This window comes from Lepisma saccharinum, chromosome 19, assembly GCF_977018435.1.
Source record: "Lepisma saccharinum chromosome 19, izLepSacc3.1, whole genome shotgun sequence".
Lineage (NCBI taxonomy): Eukaryota > Metazoa > Arthropoda > Insecta > Zygentoma > Lepismatidae > Lepisma > Lepisma saccharinum.
In genome coordinates this window covers 16,321,988-16,346,185 of record NC_139247.1, presented here as the reverse complement: position 1 = coordinate 16,346,185, position 24,198 = coordinate 16,321,988, and the positions used below count along the sequence as shown (strand labels likewise).

Genomic DNA, 24,198 nt, shown 5'->3' with positions numbered 1-24,198 from the left:
AATAAGTCCGAAGAAATTTTTATGAGCAAGCGGATAGAACAGATAACTCTGGTAATTTTACTGAACCAAATACACATTATTTCCTTGTAATAATTGTACATAAACTAAGTATTAATATATACTGTGCAACTGATGTAATCTTCTCAGTGTATTTTCTCTTAATTGCCCAAAAATATTTGATCATAACTTGCGCAACAGAAATGAAACACAAACTGAAATTGCTTTATGGAAAATAGGCTTTATAATTAAAGTGAAGAATGTGAAAATTCTTATTTTGCACTACATAGGTTACGGTAAATTTCGATAAATATAAGTTTAAAATATATATTTTTTTTGAAAGTTTGGTCAGCAACCAATTTTACAAGCAATATTTTTCGCATGACCTGAGAACACGCACGCAGCAGGACCCTTTCATTTATCTTGCACGTGAGCAGCAGGGATATTTCATGGAAGAATGATCATTACAAAGCATAGCTTTCCTTTTCACTATCGCTCCTTCTTCCATTATTTAAATCTGTACAGATTTGTAAAACTGCTGCACATGTTCGCTCACCGTGGGCTAATGGCAAAACTGGACGCTCGAAGCAGACGACAAACGAGCTCTCTCTAAGTTCTGACGTATTAAAATGGCGGGGCGTGTTTTCAGCGCAACGCTAACCTCGCAACTTTGGAAGTCTCGTTTTTGCCTTAAACTGGACGCAGAGAAACGCGAGAACTTGCAGGGGTCATTTTTCCAGGGTGTAATTTTTAAAATTGTTGTAAAAAAAATTGAGTGGAAATGTCCAATGTGAACATCCGGTGAATAGCCCCCCATAGAATTTTATGTACCTGCTCAAGAAGAGTGAAAAATCATTCATTGTTATGTCCAATTTTTTTTAACAAAACATGAAAAAAAAAGGAAGGAATACAATGCGAGACCATTCTGAAGTACGGTCTGCAACTTTCGGACATGGTCCTATAATGCACGAAGCTTCGAAAATTAGGTATATTTAGTATATTGGCTTCGGCTACACTGCACGATGGTTGGCTTCAAGGTTCAAGTCAGTAGTCTGTGAAGGAAGTGTCGCATGTCTGTTCTCTGTAATGTTATTTTTGTTACATGTTTTAATGACTTTCATTTTTTCCTTTTCATGGTTAAAGTAACTATAACAGTTTAAAGAAATAGTGTTTCGTAGTAGTAATTACTTATGCTAATCAAGACAGATCATATTGTTTAGTTTTAATTTTGAAGTGGAAATGAAGATTTAGGAGCAAGTATGCTGAAAAATAATTTGTATTCATTATCGCAATTGTGGGATCTTCAGCTAGTTAACAACATAATTGTGAGAGCTGAGAGCACGTGGAGATATGCTGGAAGCAGAATAATAATAAATACAAGGTAGGGGAGTGGGTAAGTAAGTGTTAAATCTCTTCCGCTGAATAATTTTAATATGGCTAAACAAGTATACTAGTAGCACCATCGAGAGTTGTCAGCTTTTGTTGTTGTTCAATATGTAGAACTTTTATTTCACAACTATTTTCGTGATTAAATTAACAATGTTAGGAGCGAATTTACAATATAGAGAAAGTCTCCAATTTTTTTAATTTTTGGTTTACTAACTAATTTTGGCCTCCTAATCACGAATGTGTTATTAAAAATCGGCGGCGAAGTCGGAAATTTGAAAAAAAAATTAATTTTTTTCCAATTTTTATGAAGGTTTATATCCGTAGTTTTACGAACGAAATTTTATAAGTTTTATAAACGAAATGTTATAACTATGCTTGCCTAACCTAACTTAACCTAACTGAACCTTCCGTGAATGGTTTTTGGGCGAATAATCACTTTGAATACGGAATTCGTGGTTTTGTAGCATGTAAATGACGAACAATGTTTCACAAAACACGCCATGTTTCCTAAAATCAGCGGTGGAGTATTTGCGTATTTTTACAAACGAAATATTATAACTATGCTTGCCTAACGTAACTAAAGCTAACCTAACATTACCTGAAATGGTTATCCGTGAATCATTTGTGAACCAATGATCACTGTCAATAAGAAATTTATAGTTTTGTAGCACGTAACTGACCAACAACGTTTCATCAATACAGGAGACGCCATACTTTCCTGAAATGAACGTTAAAGCACTGTTGCCAAACTTACCTGTAGTTGTCCGTATATGCTAAATTGAACGAAAGGAGTGCTAATGGAACCTAACCTAACAGGCCTAACCTAACCTAGTAGGCATACCTCGTCCCCGTGATGGTTCGTGGGGCTATGTCACGTTAATAATTTTCTCTCCCGCCTAAATTATCACCTTCAACGACCAATGCTCTGAACAGTGTGGCAACGCTGTAGACGGCGCAAGGAATTTCGAACGTCATTTGTTCTGACATGGAAGATGGTGCCCGTGTTTCTTTATGGATAATGATCGCGTTAATTAACAACGTTATTTTACAACTTCTACAAATAAATATACAATTTTAACACGCGACCACCGTCTCGTAACTCGAGATACGTCTCTAGGAGTGCATAAAAAGTAAGTATAAGAAGTATGAAGTGAATTAGAGACTTTCTTTATATTCTACATTCTAGCCCAATGTTACACTATCGCTGACACTTAACGAAGAGTGAAGAGCTCTAAGACAAAGCGCAAGTCTGAAATTGAGACAGGATACTTTTGCATGACAGGCAAAAATGAACGTTCTAGCACACATCAGAAAAGTGTTCATAGTTTACATTTTCAACCACGTGGAAGGCATAGTTGTGCATGTAAAGTTAAAAAACCACTGCAGCCTTCTCATATTATGGAAGGATATATTCTAAGTGTGAGTAATTAAGCACCCCATGTGTCATAAGTCCAGAATATATGACATTCTAATACATTAATCAGTAATAATGGTAACACAAAGCAGATACTATATTTGTTAAATTTCACTTTTTTTCATTGAGCAATCAGGGGCCTCCCCGATGGCGCAGTGGTAGCGTCGTCGCCTTGTAATCAAGGAATCCCAGGTTCGATTCCCATGGATGCACATAGTGGTTCAGATCCAACTTTGAACTGTAGGTCCAGTCCCGATTAGCCTTACTGTGCATAAAGTGGACTTAAAGCACCAACTCAATTATTGAACAATCAGTGTTACGCACTTGACAACTTCATGGTCAGAACAAGCAAGAATTGATTGACCAAAGTGCTACACTGGTTTGGCATAGTTTGACCAATATCCTAACGGAAAAATGCTTGCCAGCATGGTAAGAATTTACAATATAGAGAAGTCTCCAATTTCGTTAATTTTCGGTATACTAACTAATTTTGGCCTCCTAATCACGAATCTGTTGTAAAAAACCGGGGGTCACGTCTGGAATTTGTACATTTTGATGAAAAATTATTCCTTAGCACCAAAAACCATCCACGGGTAGCCCCACAAACCATTGGCGTTAGCCCCAAAAACCATTGATGTTAGCCCCAAAATCCATCCATGGGTAGCCCCACGAACCATTCACACGAGGTTAGGTTAGGTTCCATTAGCACTCATTTCACCCCTACATTCATCGAAAAAATAGGGACCATACTAGAATTGAACATCATAAATCATTTTCTTGTAAAACAACGGCGTGGTTGGACACAATGACAAGAGATTACATTTTTCTTCGTAAAACTACGCATAAACACCTATATATATAAAAAAATTCAATCGGCTTTTTTTCAAATCTTCAGACGTGACCACCGGTTTTTTTTAACAGATTCATGATTAGGTCTTCAAAATTAGTTAGTATACCGAAAATTAACAAAATTGGAGACTTTCTCTATATTGTAAATTCGCTCCGCCAGCATTTGCTTTGCGAAATCATGCTAGACACATTGTGAGTCATAACATCCAGTCTCCACTCTTCCTCAGTATCAGGAAGTGGCTGTAGTTGGCAGCTGCATGTTTTGTGTTGTAACACGAGTTTAATTCCTGCTACTGTTCAATTTATTTATTTGCCAATTATCTACCATGTGCTTTTCCTTCACTGCATGCTTTACTGTTGAATGACCTTACCACAGAAAAATTGTCCCTAGTTCCGCCTGTGCAAACTATTTGGCACTTGAACGAAGTGCTCTCCCTGCGGAACATTTTTTTCATAGTTTGATTTTATTTATATTGTAACATACTTCTGAGTTTTAGCGATTTGCATGTTTGCTGGAGAATAGTCTTTCACTTCTGCATACTCCTATGTGATTCTTCTCTTGCAACCAGGCATTTGTTTACTGCTGTCTTGTTTATGGACATCTGCTACCATCTAGGTCACATGTGTGGTGCGAAGGGGTTTCATAGTTATGTTAGGCAAGTCAGGTTTAAAGCCCTTGGTATTCAAAAATGTTTCTAAATGTTCTCGTGGTTAGGTTAGGTGGGCCAGGTTTAGGGCTCTTAGCATTACTTAAATACTTTCATTACCTAAATACTTTCAACATCTCATCATGTTAGGGCATCAAGCATGACACCCCTTTGAGTCTTCTATGGGCAGTAGTCCGTTGATTGCATTTTCAATTTGAAGTGGAGATATTTGTGTAACGTACCTTTTGCATCATCTATTCGGAGTCAGCTGCCCCAAATAGTCTAGCACTGATTGCTTGGACAATTTTAAAGTATTTCATTTTTATGTTGATATAACCCCTATGCAAGGGTAATTCAAAACAGTCATTTTTATTTGACTCCGGAACAAACCATAATGTAAATAGAATTATTGTATTTGTTAATTAAATCATGTGAGTTGCATAGTAAGCACGTTACTAACCATTATGAATGGAAATGTATGTAAAGGAGAGATAAATAAGATTTTGTCTGAACAGGTTAAAACATGTAAGTGGAGTATCATTAGTGGAAAATTGCTACTACTCCAGTAGCCAGTCTTGCCTCCTTGAGTGATCTGAATTAGGGATGGCCAAATGGATCTGGATCCGGATCCAAAAATTCTGGAATCCGATCCAGATCCAAAAATTCCAGAATTGGATCCAAAAGTTCCAGGTTCCGGATCCGAGAGTTTCGTATCTCAATCCCATTATAATATTACCACACCTTAAAAGGTATGATCTTTGATTACAAAGAAATTTTTCATTAGTTAGTCCTACAAGATTTTTTTTCAAGTGTTGTTCCTAAAATACTTCGCTATACATAGGCTAACACACTCTTGCACAAAAATAATCTTACTTGTTTAACATAAAATGTCAGAGGTGATTTTGTAAATGCTGTTGAAATGAATATGTATTCATTCGAATGTATTGGAAATGGAAAGACACATAAATGTGAGACATTCCATTCCAGGATAAAACCTTGAACACATTTAACAAGATAGAAATGTTAAACAAATATTATACAATTGTTCTACATTTACAGTTTTAAAAATTAAAATAAAACATTATAATATATGCAGTGTTATATAATTACAAATTGTAAGACTAAAAGGGAGATTATCTAAGTGTCCCCCTCCGATTTCCATGAAACTTAGCAGGTGTATAGAGGGGCCCAAAGGAAGGAATACATGTTTTTTGTTTCAGCTAAAAAACTGTTTTAGGGTGCAAAACCCACCTCAAATGTCAAGATGAGGACAAATTGATGTGGGGATCTGACCCCTGTGTCCCCGTCCGATTTCCATGAAAATTGGCAGGTGTATAGAGGGGTCCTATGCCCCCTGTTTCTTCCTATGCCATATTTACGTGGTTTCGGGGTCAGATCCCCACTTCAATTTCTCCTCATCTTGACATTTGAGGGGGCAGGGGTGCCCCCTAAAACAGTTTTTTAGCCGAAACAAAAAAAACACTTATTTCTTCCTTTGGGCCCCTCTATACACCTCACACACATTAATATACAGAGTGTCCCAAAAGTCCCTTAACAGCCGTCCTAGAGACGTGTACTGCAGAGATTGACATGATTTGAGTATATAGTAATACTGTAGGGGTAGGGGGAACATGATTCCTGTGGGTGACCATGGCGGCGGCCATGTTGGTATCTGCCATATTGGATGGAGGTCAATTTTTTTTTAAATGGGAAGGTATATGTGTGGCACATAATTTTAGGCTAGAATTGCACCAGAAACGAGAATATGAAGCCAGTTTTCAGATATCTTTACTCTGTGAAAAGTTATTGATGCAATGTTGAATAAATGATGACGTGTGATAAAGTATGGAAATTGTGATAACTGATATCATATCTCTTTTGTTGCAAGTGTAAGTGACAAAGAACATGATGTTGTCCAATGAGGAACGAATTGAGATCATCCTCATTTCCGGCAAAAGGAGTTCAGGGGACATTGCCAATGACTTCAATCAAAGACATCCGCTTAGGCCGCCAGTGTCGCATGTTAGTGTGGCCAATGTGTTGAAGCGGTTTAAAGAAACGGGTGCAGTGCACGATAGACGTCGATCGGGAAGACCAAAAACAGCCACGGATGAAGAAACAACAACGGCATTTCTGGCATCATTCGTGAAAAAAGTATTCACCCAAAAAAAGTATTCGACGATTATCCGACCAATGTGGTGTTAGCAAGAGTTCGATTAGCAGGATTATGCCAGAACACAAGTGGCATACCTACAAGATGCAAACGCAACAACATCTCAGTGAAGATGATCTTCATAGGAGGGTGGAATTTTGTGAGTGGTGTGTCATGCAACTTGAACGTGACCCTGACTTCTGGCGAAACATTCTGCATAGCGATGAGGCATTTTTTTATACCAATGTTGAGGTCAACCGTCAAAACTTGCGGTATTGGTCCTCTAAGAACTGCACTGGGTAAACCCGGGGAACGTGGTTGGGCCAGCAAAAGCTATCGTGTGGTGTGGAATTTGGAATACCCAAATCACAGGTCAATTTTTCATTGAGGGGACATTGAATGCAGAGACCTACCTACACAGGGTGGCGACAGACCTGGAAAACCGGGAAAAGTCAGGGAATTTGAGGTGTCAAAAAAAGTCAGGGAAATGTCAGGGAATTTGGTCTTCATTGACTTCGAACAGTCTTTTGACGAAAATTGTTATAACTCTGGCACTATGGGAGCAATCTACTTCGGATAACTTTTGTTTTGCAGCAAAAACATCAGCGCATGCAACGGTGTACAATTTACAACACCGAACTGAGGAAGGGGGCTTGGGGGGCACGTCCCCCGAATTTCAATGGAAAAAACAAAAATCTGGAGTTTGCCCCCTCTTCTCCCGCTATTTTGAGGAGAAGGCGCAAACTTTAGTATTCTTTTCAAAGAATGGACATTTCTCAACAGAATGAAACATGTTTTATGTTCTTGGGTGCCATACAAGTTGAATAATAAGCCAAAATGTGATTATTATTTTTTTACGAAATATATAAGTAATTTGCATTTTTGGAGGAAAATTGTTATAACTCGGGCACTAAGGGAGCAATCTACTTCGGATAAGTTTTGGTTTGCAGCTAGAACATCATAGCATGCAACCGTGTACAATTCAGAACACCGAACCGAAGAAGGGGTGTTTGGGGGCGCGACTACCGAATTTCAATGAAAAAAAACATAAAAATCTGGAGTTTACCTCCTCTTCTCCTGCTATTTTGGGGAGGAGGCGCAAACCTTAGTATTCTCTTCAAAGAATGGACGTTTCCAAAGAGATTGAAACATGTTTTATGTTCTCGGGTGCCATACAAGTTAAATAAGCCAAAATGTTTTGTTTTTTTTAACGAAAAATAGATAATTTGCATTTTTGGAGAAAAATTGTTATAACTCTGGCACTACGGGAGCAATCTACTTCGGATATGTTTTGTTTTTCAGATAAAACATCAGAGCATGCAACAGTGTACAATTCAGAATGCTGAACCGAGGAAGGGGGTTTGGGGTGGTGCGACCCCGGAATTTCAATGGAAAAGACAAAAATCTGGAGTTTGCTACATTCTTTTCAAAGAATGGACATTTCTCGAGAGAATCAAACATGTTTCATGTTCTCGGGTGCCATACAAGTTAAATACGCCAAAATGTTTTGTTTTTTAACGAAAAATAGATAATTTGCTTTTTTGGAGGAAAATTGTTATAACTCTGGCACTACGGGAGCAATCTACTTCGGATATGTTTTGTTTTGCAGCTAAAACATCAGAGCATGCAATGGTGTACAATTCAGAATGCCGAACCGAGGAAAGGGGGTTTTGGGGGGAGCGACTACCGAATTTCAATGGAAAAAAAAATCTGGAGTTTAACCCCTCTTCTCCCACTGTTTGGGAAGACGGTGCGAACTTTAGTATTCTTTTCAAAGAATGGACATTTCTCAAGAGAATGAAACATGTTTCATGTTCTTTGGTGCCATACAAGTTGAATAATGAGCCAAAATGTGAAATAAACTCTTATGGCATGGATATGTTGCGGAAAGGGGGGGGGGGGGAGCTTGGTCATCAATATCAATTTCCCAGGCTTGCTCCAGACCTGTGTCAGAGTTTCCACCCAAACATAAGAGTATGAAGGTCCAAAACGCACATTCATTTCGTAATTAGCACCATTATACCATATGGTAACATCGGGCCAGTACGACCTTACCATGATGATACCATAATGGTTTGTATCATTGGAGGAGTAAAGGTTAAGCCTCTAAATATTATGTGGTGAAAAATGCATTGAATTATCATTTTTTTCTTGTCCGTATGGGAGTAGTAAGGGGACTTGTCAACAGATGGAGGGGATAAGAGCGGGTGGCGCCGTCCGATAGTTGTCGGACGTCGTAGTAAGGCATTTTGTTGGTCAAACTGAAGGAACATGGAAACAAATATGTTCCATCGATACATACGATTTTTGTCGAATATCACCACGGCCAACAAAGTATCTCACTACAACATGCGACAGAAATTGCATGGACTGAAACATCCAACAAAAATCGAATGCATAAACAAGAAGAGCTTTAGACTGCAAATATGCTGCTGGAATTTATTACTCTTCTGGCTCACTTCACCTTATTTAATGTAGCAGTGCTTACGGAGGTTTTCTTTCATCATCCTGACGCATTACTGGTTTCGCACAAGTTAACATACGTTTACAATGACATTGCACTATTCTTACATATCAAGAAGAATCCAACCAAATGGGATATATTGAATACTATCACGAAAAAGTGAAACATAAATGTGCATTGGTGAATGTTTTAAAAAGTGGCAAGTGCATGCTTTCAACCTCAAATTTACTGCAACAATAGTATTGCAATGAAATTATTGCCACTCTCTGTCCTGTCTGTTTAATCTCGTGAGGGATGGTCTTAAATCTCTCACTGAGTGAAGTTAAATGTCCAATATTATGAAATGAAATGCTAATAATAAATACGTAAATATTTTAATATATTTACTCGAATCATTCAATCATAACAGCAAATCACTTCCTTCAAGAATTGACTTTTCTCTGCCAGCCCTGCTAAATTTTCACTTTCCATCTACTGATTTATACGAGGGGTGGCCAGAAAGTAATTTCCGATTAGTAGGTACATTGATATTTTTGCAAACGCCAAAACCGTTAAAAATGGTAATTGCTGCGAAATTATGTTTAGGAATGTGCAGTGATGTCTGGACACATTTTTCGCCCGTTCGAAATATCGAAATAATGCGAATTTGGCAAAAAAAAATGTGAATTGTAGGCATGTTTAGCGATTTTTTTTAAAGAAATATCCTAAAACAATAAAAAATTCCATGAAATCCAACATCCTTGTCTTTTCTAGGCCATGTTTGTGTACAAAGAACATGCAAGTTTTCCAACATTTTACTCAAGAGTAAACTATAGAGTTATACATACGTGAAATGATTCCGACAGCCACATTAAATCATTTATTTCCCACGATTTTTTCAACTTCTATCAAAACCATTTGCATCACAGAGCAAAGTGGCAGGGTTCTAACAGGAGATCGAGTGCGTATCTACCGTCACATCTTCGTATTGTCGCACGAGATATGTTTTGAATTACCAAGCTAAGTGCGTACTATCGGCATTTGTCGAGTGAGTAATAATGGAGCTCAGTCGTTAGGGCACCTGACTACTATGCTAGAGACCCGGGGTCGTTCCCCTGCGGGGGAGAACCGGGATGTTTTCCACCTATTCAAACTGCTCTGGCACCCACCCAGCATCATACGAAGCTGGTACCTTGAGGAAACTTTGAGGGATAAAGGCAGCCAGGAGTGTGGTGCTGATCACTTCATCCCCACCTTCAGCCGTGATCAATAAAGTGTGGGGCCCTAACTCCACACCAAAATTTCATTATCTAAAATCCTTACCTTAAAATTAATAAAAGGGGTATGGAAAATAACTTTCCCAAAATAACTTTCAAGATATCAAACTCTCACGAAGGGGCATAAGCCATGTGACTTACAATTTGAAACAGTAGTTTAAAAACACGATGAAGGTATAATTTCAGATATTTGCCAGAAAATGCGCTAAAATGAAAATGTGAATTTTGGGAAAAATTTTCGGCATAATCACCACCGTTGTTCTGGCATGTGTCGCAGCATGGCACTAAATTTTGTATGCCCATGGTATATGTGTGCGACACCAAAGACTGGAACAATCTCTACCGCAATTTAGCTGTCAAATCCTTGCCTTGCCAGAAACCTCTTCAGTTAAACAAAGAGATGAAAGTAGGTACATTCAAGGCCAGGGCTGTACAGGGAGTGGTCCAAGATCTCTCACCTGAAGTGATGCAAAGGGCCCGTGTGTACTCAGCTCTATGGGGTTGTGCACATTCGATTGGCCTTCCATGAATTGTCTGCACCATCGTCTGACCATCCTATCACTCACGACGTCCGGTCTGCACACCTGACACGATTGCTCTGTGCCAAATTTTGAGCGTGCAATGTAGGCTACATCGCAGTCGGTGGGAGACTTTATGAGAGCTGCAATCTTTAACCTAGAACTGTCCTAAACCGGCTACATTGCAACTGTACCAGATTACAGCTACATGCCGCTTCTTCCTGCCTGTATGTGTGTGTGTCGCTCTCTGACCACTAGTGCTGCGTATAGGCACCATTGGAGCTTTTTCAGGATGCCCCTCGTATATGAACTTTCAGAAGCTTTTATTATTAGAGTGTTCCTGTTTTAATGTGTTGGTTAGCTAAATCAGGTACCTATACAATGCAATTCTATAAATTCCTTGCGTTAAATTTCTAATACCTACATACCCTTTTCGCCAGCATTAATGGTATAACTGCATGTTGTCAGTTTCACAGGACTTCACTTGGATATTCTGTACTGAAGCAGAAATCCCATCGATAATGTAAGGAAATATGACACTTTCTTTTGTTCGATTCAGTTGTTTCACTTATATGCAAGAGTTAAGTTGTTTGCTTTACAGAGAAGAGAGAAGTAGCTTTATGCATTGAAAAATGAGTCCGCACTCATGGTTCTTGCAAGCAGAAGGTTCCAAACCTCAGTGGAAATATCAACATATAATACCGAGAATGTATAAGGAGACTGATAAATTACAAATTGTATTTCTTAATCAGTCACTCTTATCTCATTTAGTCGTAACTTTACAAATAAGCAAGTATTTCATTTTAAACTTCCTGCGTATGACAAAATTCCATAATCCTTCCTTAGCTTGTGAATTGTAATAATTTTCCAAATACACTATTTTGCAGTTTGAATTCAAGTCATAGAGAATAGAGAAATTAAGTCAATTTAATAGAAGATAATATTCGTACTTAGCAAAACCATATGTGGATCTGTATGAGTTTATTATTTCCATTTGCAAAAACATTGATTTAGTTTAGTTTGTAATTGTCAGGGAAAAATGTAAATTTTGTCCTGGAAAACCTGGAAAAGTCGGGGAATTTCATTTCTGCTTGTTTGTAGCCACCCTCCTACAGTTGCTATGCGATCTTGTCTTACCTTCAGTGTGTATGCCGGATGGGTCTTTCCCAGAATTTTTTTCAACATGATGGTGTACCACCTCATTATGGGAACATTGTTCGGCAGTACCTTGATGTCCAATTCCCTGGTAGGTGGATTGGCAGACGAGGACCAAGAGAGTGGCCAGCCAGGTCTCCAGACCTTACTCCTCTTGATTTTTACTTGTGGGGCCATCTTGAGGCCATGGTTTATGCAGTTCCAATACGTGATATGCGTCACCTTCGTCAACGAATCACTGAGGCCTGTGCCACTGTCACTCCCGATACTCTTTTGAATGTTCGCATGCATGGGAGACTTGCTTACGGATGTGTTTACAGGAGCATGGCGAGCACATTGAGCACATTTTGTAGCGCAATAACTTTTCTCAGATTAAAGATATCTGAAAACTGACTTCATGTTCTTGTTTCTGGTGCAATTCTAGCCTAAAATTATGTGCCACACATATACCTTCCCATTTAAAAAATTTGACCTCCATCCAAAATGGCGGATACCAAGATGGCCACCGCCATGGTCACCCGCAGCAATCATGTTCCCCCTATCCTACAGTATTACTATATACTCAAATCATGTCAATCTCTGCACTACACGTCTCTAGGGTGACTGTTAAGGGACTTTTGCGACACCCTGTATATACAAGGGTCATTCAAGGTTGACCGGGACTTTTATTTCTGCAGAGGAAATAGGTAGCAGAAGAAACACCAAACTATGTCAGTTTTTCAAAGTATTCTCTGTGCACTCCGAGGCACCGTTGCCATCGTTCTGGCAGCTCCCGAATTCCTTTGGCATAGAAAGAACTTGGTTGTTGTCGTAGCCACTGGAGGACATCGCTCCGCAGTGCTTCGTCTGTCGTGAATTTCTTCCCTCCCAGATGGTCTTTAAGGGGTGCAAACAAATGATAATCACTGGGAGCTAAATCCGGACTGTAGGGGGGATGGGGCAGAACTTCCCAGCGCATGTCGGCCAGAGTAGTTGTTGTCACATTGGCCGTGTGAGGGCGGGCATTGTCACGGAGAAGAATGACATTTCCAGACAACATCCCAGGTCTTGTCTTGCGAATTGACTTTCGTACAGCACCACTCAACAATGTGGAGTAATACTGGGCATTAATCGTGCTCCCTTTGTCCAGAAAATCCACATGGATAATGCCCTTCATGTCCCAGAAGACACTTGCCATGATATTTCCAGCGGACGGCTACGTTTTGCTTTTCTTGGGGGGCAGGGAATCTTTATGCCGCCACTCCATGCTGCATCTTTTGGTCTCTGGGGTTGAATTGTGCAACCATGTTTCATCACACGTGATGATGGATTGCAACAATTCATAACCTTCTGCTCGAAACCGATTCAGAAGCTGTTCACAGACTGTCCTGCGTGACCACTTCTGATCGAATGTCAGCTGGCGGGGAACCCACCTTGCACAGATTTTGCGGAAGCGTAAATGGTCGTGAATGATTGTCTCAACACTCCCGACACTGATATTCACCTCGGCAGCAATATCCCGCACTGTTACTCGCTGGTTCTCAAGAATCATTTGCTCAACTCGTGCGATATTCACTGGTGTGACTGCAGTCGGGCGAATGTGTCCATGCGCTTCATTTGTCACCATCTCCCGTCCTTCGCGAAACTGCTCACACCATTCGTACACTCTTGTCTGCGACATCGTTTGTTCACCATACTGTGCTTGCAATTGTCTGAAAATCTCAGCTGGTTTCACTTTCTCCTTCACGAGAAGTTTGATTACACACCGCTGCTCCACAGGCACAGACACACTGCTTGCCGCCATGTTCGCTGCAACTGATTTTCGTAATATTTCGCATACTCACTAATTGAGGCCTTTTAATCATGAATTTGAAGATAAAATTTGGCGGTCACATCTAGAAATTGTAAAATAAGTGAAATTGTGTGATCTGAGATCGGCACGATTGCTCGGGGTTACGTCATCCAACACACGGAACATTGTGCTCTTGTGCAGAAAGCAAATGGCGGCAGCGGAAACAGCATGTTGGACAGAGATTTTTGCAGAAAACAACATGTATTCCCATTAAAATGGATTCACGAACTTCCACAATGCTACAGAAAATGATTTCTGTAAGTACTTTCTCCTGTAAATTTGAAGAAATCCATCACCCCTATACTATAACGTTACCAAAATTGCAAAAGGGTACGGTATTGTAAATTTTCCGATAAATAATGAGCAATCGTGCCGATCGCAGACCACTCAATTTTGCTTATTTTGCAATTTCTAGATGTAACCCCCAAATTTTAACTTCAAATTCGTGATTAAGAAGCCTCAAGTAGTGAGTATGCGAAATATTGCAAAAATCAGAGAGGGGTCTGGTATTGTGAATTCTTACCATAATTTCTGCCTGTTGTAACTTTGTTATCCATGGAATATCGAACTACCAAAAAGAAAAAAAATCTACAGTACATAGTACTCTTTATGCTTTAAATATCAAATTGTTATTAAGTAGAGCTCAAATTTACAAACAATGGGTATTTGCAAAGAGCTACAACTAAAAGAGAAAACCAGTAACGGAGCTGAAATATTTTCTACTAACACTTTGTATGTTTATTTTTCCTCTAAAAATATTCGGTATATCGGAGAGACATTAAAATTGGATATTTTGTGTTTCGCATGGTTCGTACTTACCAATTGTGTATTGCGGAACATAGTTCAAGGTGCCATTATGCTTTTTACACAAAAACAAACACAATTTTTCACATAGAGAGTAGTTTTTGTTATTCCTTTTTTCGCTTCTCTAACACACAATATGGTGGGCACAAGTTGACTATTGTTGTGGGTATGCAGTGTTTCCAACCTTATTCACTGAAAAATACCTACTATCATGTTCATCACGTGTGCAAATCGCACATTATGCACGTTTAGCTGACGGATAACCCCACAAACCATTTCCGATAAGGTTTGGTTAAGTTAGGCAAGCATAGTTTAAAAAAAAGGTGTGATTGGAAACACTGACAGGGTTTTACCTCATCAAACGTATGGAGCATCTGGTTCACATAGGAAAGCAATGGCAATTGTGCGTCAGTGAGGTATTTCTCTTGCAAAATACATGATTTCCCGGTCAAATGGATTCCATGATGAAAGAAAATACCTCGACGAACGTTAAAAACCTTAGAGAAACTCATTTCCGTAAGTAGTTTCTTGTGTAAAAATGAAGAAATGTGTCTCTGATATACCAAACTGTTATCAAATATTCTAGATGTTATATTGCTTGCTTGATTTTTGTTCAAAAACAAATATTAGTCAGCCATTTGCATTGGAGATGGTATATAGAAATAAATGCAGGACATAAAATGTAGCATGAATTGTACTCAAAGCAATGTTTCTTTACCCAAGCTTTGTCAGTTTTCTCAGATGAGTTGTCAAATTTATCTTCATTGTCTTTAAAATCCAAAAATGTTGGAAGCCATGAAACAAAAATGACTTTAAAACTTTAAGTGAAGTCCAATGATAATACAGGGTATTTCAGAAATAATTGAGGACTAACAAAAATGTATTGCAAGTAAAGTATTGAACTTACGTTAATGAAAGTAGTGCAGAATGAACGAGGAATGCAAATAGTGTTTTTTGACACCTACAAATGTTCAATGTTTGCACCATGGGTGACACGGCACACATCAATATGATTGTCTAGTTCTTTCCACGGTGGCCGCGGTGGCTCAGTCGGTAACGCATCTGACTACCATGCTCAAGGTCCCGGGTTCGATCCCCGGCCGGTTCAAATCCGGGAACTTTTCTAACGGTGGAAGCGACCCCGGCGCCTACCCAGCGTCGAATAACATGGGTACCTGGGGGAAACCCTGGGGGGTAAAGGCGGTCAGGGGCGTGATGCTGATCACATCACCCCCCCTCACGACCGGATCAAGAAAGTGTGGGGCATTACCCCCACACCCCCTATACGCCTTCATGGCGTGGTGCTATGCACAGGGGAACACTTTACCTTTTTTTTTTTTTAGTTCTTTCCACACTCGAACCAACATGACCCTGTCGATAGTGTCTTATCGCTGCGATGATACACTCCCTTAGGGCTGCGTCGGTAGACGAATACCCTGTCTTTGATGAAACCACACAAAAAGAAGTTACACTGTGTAAGGTTCGGTGATCTTGGGACCAAAAATTGCACAAAACACTGCGAGTGATGTGAGTAGAGCCCGGAAGTTTGGCAAAATGCCTCTTTTTATCTACTGCATATATTGATAAAAATTTTCCGTATATATGTTTTTTTATGTTGTTTCGAATGTTTTAGAAGCCTTTTCAATTTGTATGTTGTTTCGAATGTTTTAGAAGCCTTTTCATTTTGCCTATTTGGGACCCCACTGCCTATTTTTAATTATAATGCCTCTTTTTGCCTTTTTCAATGAAATTTGACCATTTTTTTTAAAAAAAAAAAATGTGTATATAAATTATTGTTCTCCCAAAAAACGTTGTTGACATTTATTTTTCTTCCGTTTATTATGTGAATAATTTTCACTTTATTTAAGTAATATTGAACTCATGCATGTTTCAACATTGCTGAAGGAGAAAAGTGCGAGAAAAATGTATTTCATGCTCAGTTAGGATATTGCCTTTCGGTTAACATTTCCTTGTGCATGATTGACTGCTGAAGTGGACAGGTTGATTTCGAACACAAAGAAGATATTTCTGAAATCTCCCTCTCGAACCCGAAAATTTAAGGAAGTTGCATCTGAGCTTAGTTTACCTCCGCAACCAGTCTTGACCAGATGGTAAACCTGAATATCAGAAGCTATTTATTATGCTAACGACTTTGAAAAAAATCAGTGAGGTGATAGATGCACTTCCAGAAAATGAAGCGGCTTCAATTCTTGAAGGGTTCGATACCCGGTGGAGGCACAAGTGGTTCGGATCCCACTTTAAACTGTAGGTCCAGTCCCGATTAGCCTTACTGTGCATAAAGTGGACTTAAAACAACAAATCAATCCAATCAATTCTTGAAGTGGAAAAACTCCTGTGCTATTCAAGTTTATTTTTGCACATTATGGTGCATTGCCAGAGACAATTACAATTATAGCATCCATGAAAATCTATGAGGAATCTATGCGGCAGATGATGGAAGTGCCAGGAGAAAAGGGGTCAGCTGTTGCGGAAAAGTGCAAACGGGTAGTGAGTGCAAATGAGGACTTGAAACAATTGAAAACAATTTGTGATATTCTACAAGGTGAAAATGCTGTTACCAAAATGAGTCCAGCTACATTAGCTTGTTTTATGTATGCTCCAATAACATCTGTCGAAGTAGAAAGATCATTTTCTATTATGAAAAACATTCTCTGTTGAAAACTTAAAAAGCACCTTGTAGTTATGTGCAATCAAGACGGAGAAAATTGAAATGCTCTTCCCAATGTAGATTTTAACATTTTGCCAGAAATTATAGATAAAAGTAAGCAACTTCCAAATGTGCCTTTTTTCGGTTTATTTTGCCTTTTTTTCATTTTTAGTGCCTATTTTCCACATTATAAATGCCTTTTTGCCTGCCTATTTTAATGAAAATAAATGCCTGAACTTCCGGGCTCTAGTGATTAGATATATTGTTTAATTTTGTGTTTAATATGCACGATGATATATTTGTGATTTTATCAATTTCTATTTTGTTATATTTTGCAATAACATTGTGTTGAATTAATATGATGTATAATTAATTATGATGAAATTATTGATAATGTGAAATTACGATGTATAAATTTCTATAAACATTTTGAGCATAGCAACAGAGGAAAAACAAAAGACTGTAGATCAATAAGGGAAATTTTAAATAGTGACATCGGAGTTTTCATTGGATTTATCAAACTGTAAGCAGATTTGGATATAGGGAAATACAGTACAAGAGGTGAGACAAGAAACTCTCCTACCGGTGTGCTGGGTCGGATACGCGGCAAGAGCATGCGCGAACTTCCCTTATCGTGTGCACAGGCAGGGTTGCCGAACGTCATAAATGTTCTGTGAGCAGAAACAACGTGATCGACTTCCTTGTCTTCATTTAAAGTATGTGTTTGTTTTGTGTGCAGTGTACTTGCTACCATGGAAGCTTGCATTTCAGAGAAATCAAGTAAACTCGGTGGACAGAAAGTAATCCACACCGAAGTGCGAGAAATTGTATATAATGTCAATGCATTTATGAAAGACGAGGTGGGAGTTCGTATGTCCGAAAACCAGTTGCAAAGGAGGGTGGCTCGCGCATGTGGTGTTTTTTCAGCAGTGTGCGAAGAATTGTACTAATAGAAAGTAAAGCATGCACTACGTTGAAGAAACACTTTCATACGCCCCATAAAACACGACCTCACCGAAAAATCAAAAGTCATATAAACGAGTTCGATAAGTGTGTTGTTAGGCATGTTGTGCACGAATTTCACCTTACGGACGGGGAAGGTATCCGAAGGGTTTTGAAACAAGGAATAGAGTTCCAATTCAGTCTCTGGTGTGTGCGTAAGATAATACGTCACCTAGAGTTTAAGTTGGAAAACTCAGAAAATAATAGACAATTGCTTATAGAAAAGGACAAAGTAAGAAGTTTACGTTCATCATACCTCAAAGTCATAAAAATCTTTCGTCGACAAGGGTGACCCATTGTTTATGTTGACGAGTCTTATTTTCACAGCTCGACAATAAAGGAAGAAGCTTGAGTGGATGGAACCGCAGCTGCCGTCAAAGCACCGGTGTCTAAAGGGCAACATGTAATTGTTGTACATGTTGGCGGTTAATGTTCAAATCTGGAAAATCTTTTGGCGATTATCACCATGATATGAATACCCAAAATTTTGATTTTTTTTTTTTTTTGATATATTTTATTTTACTTCGCGTGTTATGCCTCTTGGCTAATTTGCGAAGATGGGGATGGGTGATGAAATTGATGAATGGACATTCACAAACAACCATGCCCGAGCGGGATTCGAACCCGGGACCCTTGGCATCGCAGAGAGATGTGCTAACCACTCAGCCACAGGGTCCGGCCCCAAAATTTTTGAGAAGTGGCTATGAGAGAAGTTGATCCCAAATTTGACACCAAACAGTGTGGTTGTTGTTGACAACGCCTCATGCCATAACATACAAATAAATCCTACGCCTTCTTCCTCCTCCCGAAAAGACATTATGATTCAGTGGCTCGTTCAAAACACCACCCCCTTTAACGCACACATGTTCAAACCAGAATTGTATTCATTGGTGAAAATAAACAAACCCCGTTTGAAGATGTTAAAAATTGATTCCATCTTAGCAGAACACGGCCATTCCGTTGTACGTTTACCACCATACCACCCAGATCTTCTTGCTTACTTTTCTTGTGTTCTCGTTCTGCATAGACAGTTTGGCCCATATGCACTGCCAACCCTGCTTCTGTGCGTCCTTCCCCTACGTATGGCTTGGGCGCGAGGCCGCGAGGAGTTTCTTGTCTTGCCTATTCTACTGTACTAGGATGTTTTGTTGGTTTTTAAGTAATAAGGCTTGCTTCAAACTGTAGGAAAAAAAAACAAATTCACTCAGGAGCCAACTTTTTGTGTGTGTGTGTGTGACAAATATGGTCTTAGAAAGCCAAGATTCCAACTGATCTTAAAACATTTAATGTATTAATTAATACAAGATTGGATTACGATATATTAATTCTTCCCACCAGAATGGCTTTTCTAAGGAAGGCTCAACTAGTAACAGCATGAACTACTATGCAATACATTCTAATATGTGGCAGAATCTACCATAGGGTCATTCCATGTCAAATCAACCAATTTTTTAAAAAATGGTTACATGACCATTTTAGAAAAATTTCATTTTTAGTACATACGTTTATACATGTTTCTAGATATCAAAACCAATGTTCAAAAAAATGTATTGTCTTTAGTTCTCCTGGGGCAGCTATTTTTCGAACATGGCGGATGGCTTTTTTTTGCTCATGTAGCAGTATACAGAAACTTTAATATCTCAAAAACCATTAAAGCTAGAGACCTGAAACAAAATTCATTTTGTAGCTAATGAAGTATACTTTCTATGATATTCAGGTATGTTTTGCTTGAAATTGCATCGTAAGTATGAAAATTATGGTGGAAAATGGGGTAACAATAGTTGAAAAATTGGATTTTTAAGCCCGATTTTTCTAATGAAGGAGTTTAGTCTAAGGCTTAATTTTTTTTTCATGTGTAGACCTACCTGCAGGGTGTGTGTAAATAAAATATCAGTGCTTAGAAATGCACCCTTTTTTTACAGCATGGGCTCAAACATGGCCGTTCATTGAATTTTGACAGTTTTCGGGGTTAAATATCTCAGATGGGTCCCCTTTAAAAATTCTGAAATTTGGCACATAGGAAGCCCTTCAACTCATAGTAAAAATCTCAACTTTTAGATTCAACTCGTTTTGGTCAATATGAGGTAACGTATGTTACCTAATTTCTGACGTTGGAAAGTAAGGTTAAACAACATTCCATACTTAGAATACCTTTTTCTTTTTTAAATTTGGGTTAAATAAATGCTCAGAAAATATAGTAACATAAGGTTTTAATACTTGACTTACCATAAATTGAAATTACAAGGTATGGCAATTGAAAATCTGCGAAATTTCATTGCAAAAGGTTTGATTTATTAGGTACCCATGACCAGTTGGTGTTGTCAGCTCCAAAACTGAGTTTCTCCCATATTTTTATCAATGTAGCAGTACATGCAGCTTAAGATATGCAGTGGCATGCCCAGGAATTTCGAAAGGGAAGGGAGGGGGTAACATATACTTTTTTAGTATACAGCCCTGTTTTTGCCACATTATCCTGCCTTGGACATAATTGTTTATGGAATACTAGGCCAAAGGTATTGGGTTATGACCCCCACAAACCCCTCCTTGGGCACTGCACTGAAAGTAGGCTATTTATTTTGGAGTGTCAAAGCTGGTAGAATATATTATCTTTTGTTTCCTTTATTTTCCACTTTTTTTTCCCCCCAAGAAAAAACATTCGTTGAAATAGATGTGAGTCATGCACAGCAGAAGATTCAGACATGTTTTGATAGGATGTGAGGCAAGCCTGGAATTGATCTGTGCATGTACAGTGGGATCCATGAGTATTACCGTGCAAATTGTCCATGACTGTTTTCATTAATTTTTCTCTTACATCCTACGTGTTTTTAAGCGATGGATTTTTTAGTATGCTGGTGCAAAAGTTGTCAACAGCTTGTTTCGAATTAATTCTTGAAGCTCTTATTGGGGCAAATAAAGTGCACGAACATGGTGATGGACAATTTGCACGTTAATACTCATAGATCCCACTGTACAATCTCTGCTGTCATTCTTCCTTTGCCTAATATGCCGAGAGTAGACTTGTGAATGTTCATTATCTGTGACAGGAAATGGAGTGTTCTGTAATATTTTTAATTGGAGAGGACTGTCGTAAATACCCTTTTGGTAAGGTTCCCAAAGACCTAACTAATCTTAACAAAGTCTGTGAAAATGATAACACTTCTTAGGTGAAGACTACTGGTGTAATGATTAGAGACAATATGCAAATACCATTACTTTTTATATGGTAAAGTATGTTGAGATCTTCAGAAGTACCACTTAAAGAAAAGGTTAAGTAAGGTAAGGTAAAAAAAAGTGTCAAGAAAACCTTATACCAGTTAAATCAATATGCCTGATATGTTGGAGTAAAAGTTTCATATGTGGAGAAAGTGACTCACTTAAATGTCAGAATTGAAATCATGTCTTTGTGCCAAGCCAAGGAAAATTAAAGGAAATGCATGAAGTCTGTTCTGTTTTTTATGCATCTCCTGTTTCAAAACTGAGGAGGCTGATTGCAGAAAAACAATAAAGTGATCTAGCTCGAAAAACTATTCACATCCTACAAGGAGCGCAAAGGAAACTGGAAAGTTGCTTTTCACTAAGTATTAAAACTGAAGAAAAGGAAAGCAAGTGTGACAATCCTTTGTGTGGCCAGTACAATCATGTAATTGAAATTATAAGAAGAAAAATGTAAATGAGCAAAAAACTAATGTTGAAAAAGTCAGAATCATCAGTTTGATTGCTACCACTTGGTCAAAAAAAATATGTGATGAACTGAAGATTTCTGATAATTTACTTAGGAACTTAGTGAAAGAACAAAGAATCCTGCCTGATTTAACAAAGAGAATGAATAGGAAACGAGCTGACAACACCAACTGGTCATGGGTACCTAATAAATCAAACCTTTTGCAATGAAATTTCGCAGATTTTCAATTGCCATACCTTGTAATTTCAATTTATGGTAAGTCAAGTATTAAAACCTTATGTTACTATATTTTCTGAGCCTTTATTTAACCCAAATTTAAAAAAAGAACAAGGTATTCTAAGTATGGAATGTTGTTTAACCTTACTTTGCAATGTCAGAAATTAGGTAACATACGTTACCTCATATTGACCAAAACGAGTTGAATCTAAAAGTTGAGATTTTTACTATGAGTTGAAGGGCTTCCTATGTGCCAAATTTCAGAATTTTTAAAGGGGACCCATCCGAGATATTTAACCCCGAAAACTGTCAAAATTCAATAAACGGCCATGTTTGAGCCGATGCTGTAAAAAAGGGGTGCATATCTAAGCACTGATATTTTATTTACACACACCCTGCAGGTTTAGCCTTAGACTAAACTCTTCATTAGAAAAATCGGGCTTAAAAATCCAATTTTTCAACTATTGTTACCATAATTTTCATACTTACGATGCAATTTCAAGCAAAACATACCTGAATATCATAGGAAGTATACTTCATTAGCTACAAAATGAATTTTGTTTCAGGTCTCTAGCTTTAATGGTTTTTGAGATATTAAGGTTTCTGTATACTGCTACATGAGCAAAAAAAGCCATGTGCATGTTGGAAAAATGGCTGCCCCAGGAGAACTAAAACAATATTTTTTTTGAACATTGGTTTTGATATCTAGAAACATGTACAAACCTATGTACTAAAAATGATTTTTTTCTAAAATGCTCATGCAACCACCATTGGATGGTTTGGCATGGAATGACCCCATATCAGTGCATATTTTAAGATTTTTATTCTGTTTTAATGATTCACAAAACACACAAACATTAAAAAGTTCATACTGTTCTCATTATTTTATAAAAGGTAATGTAAATATCCATAAGCGAACTCAAAACGATTAAAAAAAATTAATTTTTTAGACACCCTGTATTTTTCTACCCCTGCGTATAAGTGTATACTTGTGTTCAAATTCTGATGGATGAATGATTGATATGATTTGGATGATATGTCAAATTTGGTGTTTAAAAGTCTGCCATTAATTACTTTCCAGATATTCCTCTCGGGAATATCTAGTATAGTACTTAACATGCTCAATGAAGCCTTTTAAAATAGTTGTGTTCAGTTTATTGCAATACAGATGTTAATTTCAAGTCTCTTTTTCTTTTTCAGTGACTGTGACTTTGCCTCAACATGGATATAAGCTTGTTGGGTTTGAAAGTGAGCATAAAGGATGAGCAGCTGGAGCAAGTGGTGGCCATCATCCTGAGAGTTCCTGGGTTGTTCATCCTTGATTACTCATGGCAGTTCTTATTGTACAATGCCTTGCCGCAATCCCTAGAATGGCCTGATATCATAACTTCCCTTTTAACTGCTTCAGGTGAGTCTCCCATTTCATAAGTTTTCTTTTTTTTCTTATTTTATGCCAAAGGCAGACTGGAATCAGTTGTTCAATATATTGTTTCCTCTGTTTATACTTTTTACAATTGTTAATGACAACATTCAACCTATTAACTAACTATTCAATATATAATTTCAACTTCGAGTTTACTATATTTCACCGCATAATCGTCGCATATTTTGGGCAATTTTTTTTAAAAAAATTGTGACAATTATTTGAAGCTTTTTCTTTAAAAAATCATGCCAATATAACCTGTACTTAAAAATCATTTATTAGTAAACTCTATTTGGTGCAAGCTTAGGATGCACGCAAGACTTGTGAAAATACTTTAAAATTAAATAGTCAAAATCGACACACACAATTTTTTCGCGACAGTTAGGTAACATTTTTCTGGTCTAAAGAAAGTTAGCACACTAGTTGTTATAGACAAAATATTACATTTGAAAAAATTCACGAACTTTACAAATTATATTTTCTGTCTCCAAAAATTCTGTGCCGCTATGATTGGTTTTGTTATCTGACTCACCAATGTGATGATTATGCAATGAAAGGTTGTAAACCAATTTTTGGACTGGAAACACAGGGTGCGAAGATAATGCGGTGAATTGCGGAACTCTAGAACATACCTTTTCATTGTGCGTTTATTAAGAATGTTATGTAGATATTATGTTAATTTTTAGTGTTATTAAGCCTTTTGTACTGAAACTGAAATTAAAATCCAGTAT

General features: G+C 38.0%; 1 protein-coding gene across 2 annotated transcripts in view; it reads left to right on the top strand.

Moving 5' to 3' along the window:
- Positions 1-1,040: 1,040 nt before the first annotated feature.
- The window catches only part of LOC146002811 (RING finger protein 145-like), a 47,202-nt gene continuing 24,044 nt past the window's right edge, over positions 1,041-24,198 (top strand). Inside the window, exons 1-2 of one of the 2 annotated variants that reach the window (XM_083140769.1) lie at positions 1,041-1,378; positions 23,245-23,452. In XM_083140769.1, the coding sequence (XP_082996895.1) occupies positions 23,266-23,452 (187 nt within the window). In that variant the 5' untranslated portion in view covers positions 1,041-1,378; positions 23,245-23,265. Of the gene's footprint in view, positions 1,391-23,244; positions 23,453-24,198 lie in introns of both variants that reach the window. The other variant, XM_083140768.1, reaches the window with a different exon arrangement.